The sequence below is a fragment of the Sinocyclocheilus rhinocerous genome, unplaced genomic scaffold (assembly GCF_001515625.1).
Source record: "Sinocyclocheilus rhinocerous isolate Xijiao unplaced genomic scaffold, SAMN03320098_v1.1 scaffold585, whole genome shotgun sequence".
Classification (NCBI taxonomy): domain Eukaryota; kingdom Metazoa; phylum Chordata; class Actinopteri; order Cypriniformes; family Cyprinidae; genus Sinocyclocheilus; species Sinocyclocheilus rhinocerous.
Genome location: NW_015630024.1, coordinates 662,429 through 672,937, shown reverse-complemented (window position 1 = coordinate 672,937; position 10,509 = coordinate 662,429). Strand labels below are relative to the sequence as shown.

The 10,509-nt window shown below is 39.8% G+C and overlaps 1 protein-coding gene across 1 annotated transcript in view; it reads right to left on the bottom strand.

Moving 5' to 3' along the window:
- LOC107739719 (ubiquitin-associated protein 2-like) overlaps positions 1-10,509 on the bottom strand; it is a 16,059-nt gene that overhangs the window by 5,202 nt on the left and 348 nt on the right. Inside the window, exons 2-19 of the mRNA XM_016551923.1 lie at positions 10,004-10,114; positions 9,199-9,361; positions 8,594-8,671; positions 7,841-7,904; positions 7,645-7,742; positions 7,499-7,557; positions 6,606-6,676; positions 6,318-6,495; positions 5,224-5,476; positions 4,699-4,988; positions 4,056-4,249; positions 3,605-3,860; positions 2,970-3,009; positions 2,695-2,866; positions 2,532-2,589; positions 2,245-2,449; positions 1,175-1,266; positions 777-849 (exon numbers count right to left, since the gene is read on the bottom strand). Of these exons, the coding sequence (XP_016407409.1) occupies positions 777-849; positions 1,175-1,266; positions 2,245-2,449; positions 2,532-2,589; positions 2,695-2,866; positions 2,970-3,009; positions 3,605-3,860; positions 4,056-4,249; positions 4,699-4,988; positions 5,224-5,476; positions 6,318-6,495; positions 6,606-6,676; positions 7,499-7,557; positions 7,645-7,742; positions 7,841-7,904; positions 8,594-8,671; positions 9,199-9,361; positions 10,004-10,114 (2,455 nt within the window). The remainder of the gene's footprint in view (positions 1-776; positions 850-1,174; positions 1,267-2,244; positions 2,450-2,531; positions 2,590-2,694; positions 2,867-2,969; positions 3,010-3,604; positions 3,861-4,055; positions 4,250-4,698; positions 4,989-5,223; positions 5,477-6,317; positions 6,496-6,605; positions 6,677-7,498; positions 7,558-7,644; positions 7,743-7,840; positions 7,905-8,593; positions 8,672-9,198; positions 9,362-10,003; positions 10,115-10,509) is intronic.

The following is a 10,509-nucleotide window of genomic DNA, read 5'->3' as shown; positions in this document are numbered from 1 at the left end:
CAATGCTCAGGTGAAATGCTATAGTAATACTATAAATCTGCGGAAGAATTTGATATCACGCATATGCGCCATGATTTCCACAATGAATGAATGGCGGATGGCGCGGATGACTTTAGTATATTCACTGAATGTAATAAAAAAATCGAGAATCGAATCGAATCGAGAGCTTGCGAATCGAAATCGAATAGAATCGGGACATCTGAATCGATACCAAGCCCTAGTGGGAACCCTGTATTATTGATATTAATGTTATTTTAATTACACTGCATGAATTATATACACACACATATATAAATGCTATTAATTTTGCAACCACAAGATATTCTAAAGTCCTAAATTCTTCACTTTAAACTAGATTTGAATAATTTAAACTTATTTTACACAAAGGAAGAGCTTTGATTTCTGCATTTTTATTTTATTTGCTTATATTCTCTATTTTTATTTGGGTGGCCATTTTAAATTGATTGGAATCTAGAATGGTCATATTGTCTCAAATGCTCATAATCAAATAACCATAATCAGGCGATTACATAATAATAGCAACAAGCTTGGGTCAGGCCGATTAGTCTTTGGGCTTTTTGAGCTGATAACTGCACATGCTTGGCCCATTACCAGATATTAGCTCTCCCATTCAAAATGTTTCCTACCAACAGCCTTGTATATGTGTGAATATCAGCAGTTATGTCTCATATCATAGATCTATATCTGCCATTCTGCTCTCAATGTCAGTCAACTAATAATCAAGAAAAAACAAGCTCAGCAGCAGCGTTAAAGAGAATTTGATGGGCTCAGACTCACCATTGGTAGTCTGGATTGGAGCATGTGGAGGTCTTCATAGCCATAAATCTGCTGTACAACACAAAGGAGAACTTTCAGCACTTCACAGACTATAAATGTTACTGAAATCAATATGCAGTATTTCAGTATTCACAGACTTAATGCTTATACTTCATCACATAAAGAAATACACATCAAATACACTCTTTAAAAAGTCACACACACACAATAACACACCGCTATACAGGAGCGCATAAAAGCAACACCATGAAATCACCCAACCCAAAACAAACAAACACACACACACACAACAATCCTGAAATTCCACATACACTTCAATACTTCCCAGACGACTGAAAGCTGATCTGTTTTGATTTAAGAGGATGAGGGTGCTTACCGGATAGGCAGGCAGCAGACCTCCGGGTCCCATGATGTACTGGTTAGGCAGCAGTGGAGGAACCCCCTGAGAGAGATTAGGAGGAACTTTACCTGCACACAGACAGGGAAGAGTTTTTGGAGAATGAAGAATAGCAGATTTCCCCCTCAACTCAAATGGACGCAGGAGCTAATGATAAGATTGGAAGCAAATATGAAAATTATAAACACCTTTTTTGTTGTTGTTTATATACATGCCTGCAACAAGTCACTGTGAGAGAATCATTACAGAATTCTGTCCATTTGTTTACAAATGTCTATATGTTTGATGAATAATATTGCAGTACTATTTTAGCATCCTGGTTTTTATATTTTTCAAAATGTGGTACTGTTACTACTGTTACTACTATTTTAAATGTAAAATAAAATACACTAAATGTAAATGTACTATTGCTAGTCACTATTGCATCAAAGCTGTACTTCAAATTATATGTATGCAATAAACTTAAGTTTAAAGTATGATTCAAAAGTTTTTTTTAAAGAAATGAATACTTTTATTCAGGAGGATGCATTAATTTGATCAAAAGTAACCGATAAGACATATATAATATTAACAAAAATTTCTTTTTTAAATAAATGCTACTCTTTTGAACTATTTACAAAAAAATGTTTTAACAAAAATATTAAGCAGCAACTATTTCCAACATTAATATGAAATGTTTCTTGAGCACCCAGCTTTGCCATCACATGACTAAATGTTATTTTTAGTGGTATATATATCGCCAAGGCCGACAGAAAAACTTATCGGCCGATATTTGAAAAATGGCAGATGTCATATTCATGAAGTATGTTTATTTTACACGTTTATTTTTTAATCCATTTTCAAATGCTTTCAAATGTGAAGAAACAAATGAATTAGGAATTAAAACCATAGCAGAACACCCACAAACCAGCCCTACTATAAGGAAATGCATCTAAACGATATGAATAAAGATCATTCTGATTCTGAATGGTATTATGATACTACATGGTATTGTGATGCTTGGTTATGATTAAGGTGATGTGACAACACTGATGTGTGCTCTCTCTCACCACTGGAGGAAGACAGTAGCGGGACAGTCCTGACACCGGAAGGTGTGCTACCATTGGTGCCTTGACCCAAAGCTCCAGACCCGTGCAGACTGTTGCTGCCACTCGCTGAGCTGCTAACATTGCTGCTGGGCAGAGCGGACACAGGCGGCGAGGAAAACGCCATCGATGAGGGGGCGAGAGAGTTCACGCTGTCAACACTGGTATACTGAGGACAAATACAGACGGAGGTGGTGAAGAGAGAGTGTGCGCGTGTTCGTGTCTGTGTGTGTGCATCCTACAGAACTCACTGTAAGTGAAGATGTGGTGCAAAGTGCCGACACAGAGGAATGGCCACTGCTCACATGACTACAGGAAAAACAGGCAGTGTCACAGATATAAGTATCCCACTTAACATTTGAGAAAAAGAACTGTGTAATACAAAGAAAAGGTACAAATAAGCATTTCGCTCACCTGCTGAGGGGAGGTAAGCTGGCAGAGGACAGCTCAGATACCAGGCTGGGCAGAGCAGAGCTGTGTGGTGTAACAGAAGGGGGCAACAGTGAGGATGGGGCAGAAGGGGCAACACTTGTGCTGCTGGCCAGAGAGGGAGACTCTTGTTTTGGAGTGGAGGAACTCGATGTGGCTGATGGAGAAGGCATAAATATCATATATTACAAAAATAAAGCAAATACATCTTGAATGCATATGACACAGAAAGAAGGGTAAAAATGAGGAGTTTGACTTACTGTCTAAAGCAGCAGAGGTCCTCGCACCATTGAAACCGTTCTGTGAGAGATGCAAACAAAGTGTATTGAATCAATATAGGCAGCATAACCTCCTTGATGTACAACAGTACTGTGCACTAAAGAAACAACATGAGAGCACCTTCACAAAAGGCTGCATTTACTTGATCAAACATACAGTAAATACAGTAATATTGTGAAATTGTTACTACAATTTAGAAATGATTTCTGTTTTAAAGTATTTTAAAATGTAATTTATTCCTGGGATGGCAAATCTTGAATTTTCAGAAGCCATTACTCCAGTCTTCAGTGTCACATGATCCTTCAGACATCATTCTAATATGCTGACTTTGTTCTAAAGATTTTTTTAGAAAACAGAAAACAGTTGTGCTGCTTAATATTTTTGTAGAAAATGTGAAAAGAACATTTGAAAATTTGAACAATTTGATGCATTCTTGCTGAATAAAAGTCTGAATAAAATCTTTAAGAACCCCAAACCTTTCCACAGTAGTGTAAATTGTGAATTTTTTTTCTCATTTTTGGTTGATGTAACCCTTTAACTGAGAAATCAACTTTAAATTTTCACAGCTCTGTAGCTGTAAAACATCTAAAACTATAGTTTCTCTGTCTGTACTCACTGTCACAGGTCCAGAAGGCTCCTTGCTCTGAGAGAAGGTCAATCTTGAGTGAGGAGCCACACCGCAGTCAAAGCTGTTACCAGCCGATGATGCAGTGGAGGATGAAGAGGAGGATGAAGAGGACGAGGGGGCTGCGGCCGAGCTGGGGGTGGTGTGGGAGGGGGCGAGGCTGGGGAGAGGTACCGAGGGAGAGGGGTAGATACTGTCAGAAGAGACCAGAGGCAGCAGCAAAGGGACCGGACTGGTCAGAGATTCACTGCAGGGGAGATCATGGGAAACATATTAGCATGCAAAATGGAGAGATTTTATAGCTAAAGAGAGAGCATTGGTTTGAAAGACATGCGTTGAGAGATTAAGGAAAATCATCAATACATGAAGTCCACTGCTAAAAGAAAAAAAAAACATCAAGACCATTTTGTCCTCAGTGCTTCCATTTCTACCACTGACTGACCTGATTGGTTTAGAGTAAAGGCTGCTCTGTGACTGAGGAACCACAGCAGCCTCCCTTATGGGTTCACTGGTGCAGTTCTCCGACTGGCCGAAGTCCGGCAGGGCAGATTCTGAACCAAAGTCCAGGGCACCAAACTGCACATTTAGACTGGACACATCTGCTGAGCCGGGCATCTCTACAGCAGACGCGGGAATCTGGATGTGTACAAATATACGCATATTAAAAGTTTGTGGTTATTTTATTTTTTTTAATTAAAAGACCATTTCAACATTTTGTGATACTGACTTTCAATTAATAATTAATGCAAGCCAGAAACATAACATAACAATGGCAAAAAAATATAAACGTCAAAGCAATTCATCTGTGCATTTTCTGTGCATTGTCTTTGTAACTTGCTCTCGCCTCTATTCTGGTAACACCCACTTTTCACAATTCAATAAATTCCAGATGGATAAAATCAAGCCCCACCCTACACTCTTTATGCTTGAAAACTGAACCCAGAAATAAGCCAGATTATGTAAGCAAAATGGCTTTCGAAGGCCATTTCATGTATGTTTATCTATAAACTGTAGTTTGTAATAGACAGTTCACTGAGAGATCTCACAAAGCCTTCCAACTCAATGCTTTTTTAATCTCTAGTCACCTTTGAAGTGGGAGGTATCCGTCGCTTTTGAGTCTTTATCTGCCGCTGCTGTATGCTGCTGCTTTGAGATTCGGCTGCCTGTGAGGGGGCCATCGAGGGCCCGTCACGGTGCTGAGAAGGTTCCGGTGCTTTAGGAAAGGCTTCCAGTGTGCACGGGGCGGGCGAAGGGGCACTCAGTGAGGGAGGGTTGGGCTGCCTGGCTAGAGGCCCTGTGTGGGTCATGGAGCCCTGCTGTCGCTGGGCGAGTTGGCTTAGCACCAAAGATGGCTCTGGCTGCATCTGAAACTCCCCTACAGTGCAAAAGATTCAGAAAAGCCATTCACATAAAAAAAAAAAAATGGATGCAGTGTGAAGATCATTGGAATTAATAGTTTCAATTGTTTTAAAAGATGCTTGTACTTGTTTATTTGTGTAGAAACATCAGATTTTGGTGTGAACAGATCAAAAGTGTTAATGCATAGCCATGTGTTTGCAAGACTGAGCAAGTTTGTGTTTCTGGTTCAGTAAAGCATTTGTAACACTCACGACTGAATTGAGAGGGGAGTGAAACGGAGCTCTGTGTTCTAGGAGGTTTGATGTCCCAGGAGGAGGAGGAGGGGACAGACATCCCCGTCCCCACCAGCCCCCCTACAGGGGTGCAGTTGGTCCCTGTGCTGGAGGGCTGGGAGGTAAGCTGCCCAAGACCAGGCCCCTTCAGCTGTTCCAGTATTTGCTGCCCAGCCGTCTGCCCGAGTTTTGGACCACCCAGCTCTCCAAAACCAGAACCCAAAACAGAGGACTGGAAAAAGACACAAAGGAGGGGGAACCTATTCAGATCTCACCTCTACCAGCTCTAGTGCATTTGAACAATATACCACAATACAACTATTCTTAAAGTAACTAACTAGAAAGTAAAACAAATAATCTGTGTAGTAAATGCCACTCCATCTGAAAGCAGGTGATGGAGATTTACTACTAATCACGGAACCGGCTTTACTGACGAGATGCGCATGACAATCGCATACGATTAATTGCACAGCCCTAGATCCTAACACGATCAAGGTCCAGAAACGTAGTAAGGACATCGATAAAATAATCCATGTGACATCAGTGGTTCAACCATAATTTTATGAATATATGTTGTTTACGCTTTGATCTGAACGTAAACAATGTATCCGCGTACATACGTCGCATACGTTATTTACGTATGTGATACTCTCCAAAATGGCGCCAGGGTGACGCGGAGGAGAAGAATTGTTGAATAAAGTCGTTATTTTGGTTTTCTTTGTGCACAAAAAGTATTCTTGTAGCTTTGCAAAATTACAGTTGGAACAATGATGTCACATGGATTAATTTAACGATGTCCTTACTACGTTTTTGGACCTTGATCATGTTAGGATCCTTGCTGTCTATGTGAGGGACAGAGAGCTCTCGGAATTCATCAAAAATATCTTAATTTGTGTTTCGAAGATGAACGAAGGTCTTACAGGTTTGGAACGACATGAGGGTGAGTAATTAATGACAGAATTTTCATTTTTGGGTGAGCTATCCCTTTAACATAGGTTCACTAGTTACTGCCATTCATCCTCTAGGAAAACGGTTTTCTAAATGCTATAAATCAGGCCTGTGGATTGTCTCACCAGGGTGGCGTGTGTGTAGCTGTTGGAACCAGTAGATGTGCCTCCGTTTCGAGCAGGCTGGTGGTGGGAGTTGGTGAAGACTAGACTGTGGCCAAGCCCCTGAGAGGAGCCCACGGCCTTCAGACCTCCCACCTCCTCACGATCCACAGGCTTCTGCAGCAGAGTTGATAGATCCAGACTACAACGAAATACACTAAATAGTCAGTGAAATAAACATAAGCTATATGCAAATGCGGTAATCATCACAAGATTGGAATGAAATGAGAACCCCAGTTCTGACGTTATTACCTTTGGCCAGGTGTGATGTGGTTCTCAGCTGGAGGTGCACAAGAGGAAGTGAACACTTTGGTCTCAGAGAGCTTTGGAGATTAAATAGGGCCAGTTAGTACTTTTATTTTTGTAGCAGTAAAATGTGAAATATTTTTTTCTACAAATATGAGATAAGAGATATCATGAAAGAGATATAAAATTATACAAGCAATATATAAATATTAAATAGAAATAGCAATATATAACAATAATTATATAATTATATTTATGTAGTATTTAAATTATATTATACATTTATAATGTAATAATTTTAAGATTTTAAGAATTGTAAAAAAAAATTAATATATAACTGTTTTATATAACACACAAAAATGATAAAGACAGATGTTACAAAATTAATTTCTATAAAATAATTTTAAAAATGTTACATTACAATTGTCTACATGCTAACCTTTACATTTCTGGACAACACATATACAGTGCACAGCATAAATGAGTACACCCCCTCTGATTAAATATAAAAGATGTATTTTCTTAATGAACACTAATATAATTCATAGAAAGATGGCAAAATTGAAATGTAATGAAATGTAAACATATTCTTAATAAAAACAGAGAAATACATGCCATTGTGCAACACAACATTTTATCACTTTGATAAGAAAATTGTATTTTCTTGAATAATTTTAACATTCTTCTTTGGTAACTGATGAAGCAGACTTGCTGGAATATTATATCTCTAAAATAGCAAAACATGTCTTCTAAGCAAAGAGTAATTGCTGAATTTGTTAAGTTTCAGAGGGGGTATACTCATTTATGCTGTGCACTGTACCATGTCTTTTCCGGCTTATTAATTTCAAGCTCTGTAAATCCCATAATGCACAGAAGGTTAATTATAGCGCATGACTCACACTCACATCTTCACTCCAGTCTTCAGCTGCCCACTCGTCCGAAGTGTTCTGCCATGCCACTGAACAGACCGTGTCAAAGAGAGAAAGAGAGATGAGAGTGGGCCTAAGGATTGGGAAATAAGTTCTGTGCAATAGAGGTCTCTTACCTGTCCCATCTGCAGTGTCATTGGCCCCCGTCTCCCAGACATCAGTGTGTGAATTTGATGTCCCGCTGTCTGCAGTGTAGTCTGCAGGGTTAAAGGTTCTGCAGGAGGATACACAGAGTGTAAGACAGGATTTCAGGTGGCTGCTGTATGATAATGAGAATATTCTAGGTTAAAATATAATTTGACTGATACTCACCCCATCCCTTGTGCTGTAAACCTGCTGGTAACCGGAGCCCGACCTCTGCCTCTACCTCCAGACACTGAACAAAAAACAAACTCATGAACACTAGGGATGAGTCAGGAGGATGGTCAAACATCCTAAATGTCCAACAGCTAGATTTTTAAATTCCACTTCAAAAAGGGAGATGCAACTTCTCACTGAAGGATTTAATGTGCTGCTGACATTCTATAGCTGCTAAAACTGTCAGGCTGTTAGGGGGGTAAAACCCACTCTGAGAAATTCATCCCCTTTAAAGCACCACTGCTACAAACATCAAAGCACCGCTTTTGAAACTTCAAATCACCTGCTATGAGTAACAATTCTATCTCAGAGTTTTTAAGGACTATGGTCATTTTATGTAACTGAAAATTGAGTGTTTACTATTGTCATTTTGCATTATTGACACACTATTTTCCTATTTAATACTGTAAAGTTGCTTTGACAAAATCTGTATTGTTAAAAGTGCTATATAAATAAAGGTGACTTGACTTGACTTAAAATTTATTTGATGAATGTATGCCAGTCACCCTAGTAAAGAGCTATATCTATAAATCTCTAAAAACTACATCTGATTGGAGTCTGGTGGACATGAGTCTAATCATACAGGGCTTCCCTAATACAGAAAGCCCAGTTAATCGATTTTGTAAATGTAGTTTTGCACATCCCTAAAAAGCATAACTGACGCAAAAGACCGTGTGGGAAATGTTTACACTGTGTGTGCGGGCTCACCTCTCCCTCTTCCCCTGCGGCCACGGTCAGCACCTCTCTCAACAGGAGCAGGGTCCACACCATTCTCCTCCGTCCTTGCTATATAGATAATAAAATAAAATCACACATAAATCTTTTAAAATTTTAAACCTACTCACACACAATCAAACGGACCAAAATATTGTCTAAATATTGCTGCCGAACACAAACAAAACAGCTATGTATCCTTCGGATGAGACGTTAAACCGAGGTCCTGACTCTCTGTGGTCATTAAAAATCCCAGGATGTCTTTCGAAAAGAGTAGAGGTGTGACCTCGGCATCCTGGCCAAATTTGCCCATTGGCCTCTGATCATCATGGCCTCCTAACAATCCCCATATCTACTGATTGGCTTCATCACTCTGTCTCCTCTCCACCAATAAGCTGGTGTGTGGTGGGCGTTCTGGCGCACTATGGCTGCCGTCGCATCATCCAGGTGGATGCTGCACACTGGTGGTGGATGAGGAGATACCCCCTGACAATGTAAAGCGCTTTGAGTGCCTAGAAAAGCGCTATATAAATGTAATGAATTATTATTATTATTATTATTATTATGTAAACACAAGGAAATCTCACCAACACACTCACATTGCCGGTTGCGACTGGTCCCTCTGCCACGACGGCTCGCTCCTCCACGACCCTTGCTGCTTTCCCGCTCTTTCTTCTCCCTGTTCTCCTTGTTTTCCTTACTCTCTGTGGAGGTGGCATCCTTTCCAAGACTTTTCTTTTTCCCCACTGTTTCCCAAGAGGTCTGCACGACGACCGAGAGATGAATTAGTGGCAGTCAGAATGAACAAAAAAAACTAAAAAAAAGATAATCACACAGCGGATGCCAGATGTCAATGCAGTGTCATTTTACATAACTGATTTTTATTTTTATTTTTTTTAAAAGGTTGCTTATCATATTGTTGTTGAATCATTACTGCTGATGAAGGACATTTAGGAGCTTGTATTATGGCACAGAGGTGGAGGCAGAGGTCTGTTATGACACAGGATTACCTTCTGATCAACACTACAGAAGCGACCCACTTTCTATTTTAGAGTTTCATTCCCAGAAATCATTCAAACAAATCCTAGTCTATAAGCAGGGGCCTCTCAAATTTCTCCACAACAATCACAGATGTTTTATATGAAGTAGATTAGCATCAATCACACATGAATCTGGACATTAAGCACTATGGTATGTTCATCATTTAGCTTAAAAAAAAAGAAAAAACATGCAGAAAAATAAAAAGACAAATCATTGTTCTGCCTTTAAAGGCCTGCCACAAAACAGCTGACAGTAGCGACATTATTAGTAAAACCAGTTCCCATTTTTCAAAAACTCATCATGAGTTTTAGTGCCTACTAAGTAGTCTAGACCACATATGCATCTGATAGATAAGATTTTTACCGAATCAGAAGTTCCCTCAAGCAGGAAGTTGATGGCTCTGTTGACATCCTCGTTGCAGTCGTGAAGAGCAACCATACAATCGTCTTGGTTCTTCCCTGTAACCTCCATGAGCTGTGAGCAAATATGGACACCGTTAGGGTTAAGAGAGGAGTTAAAGGGGTCATATGATGCGATTTCAATTTTTCCTTTCTCTTTGGAGTGTTACAAGCTCTTGGTGCATAAAGAAGATCTGTAAAGTTGCAAAGACTAAAGTCTCAAATCCAAAGAGATATTCTTTATAAAAGTTGAGAGTCAACCACGCCTACCTAAAACGGCTCGTTCTAACACGTCCCCACATGTCTACGTCACGATGTGGGAAGATTTGCATAACGCCGCCCAAATGTTCACGCAAAGAAAAAAGGCTTAACTTTTATTTTCGCTTTAGTATTGTTGCTGCCGCCATGTCGTGCAGACGCTGTGTGTTTCGCTGTGAAAGCGAAACTACTTGGTTTGGCCTTCCAAAAGAG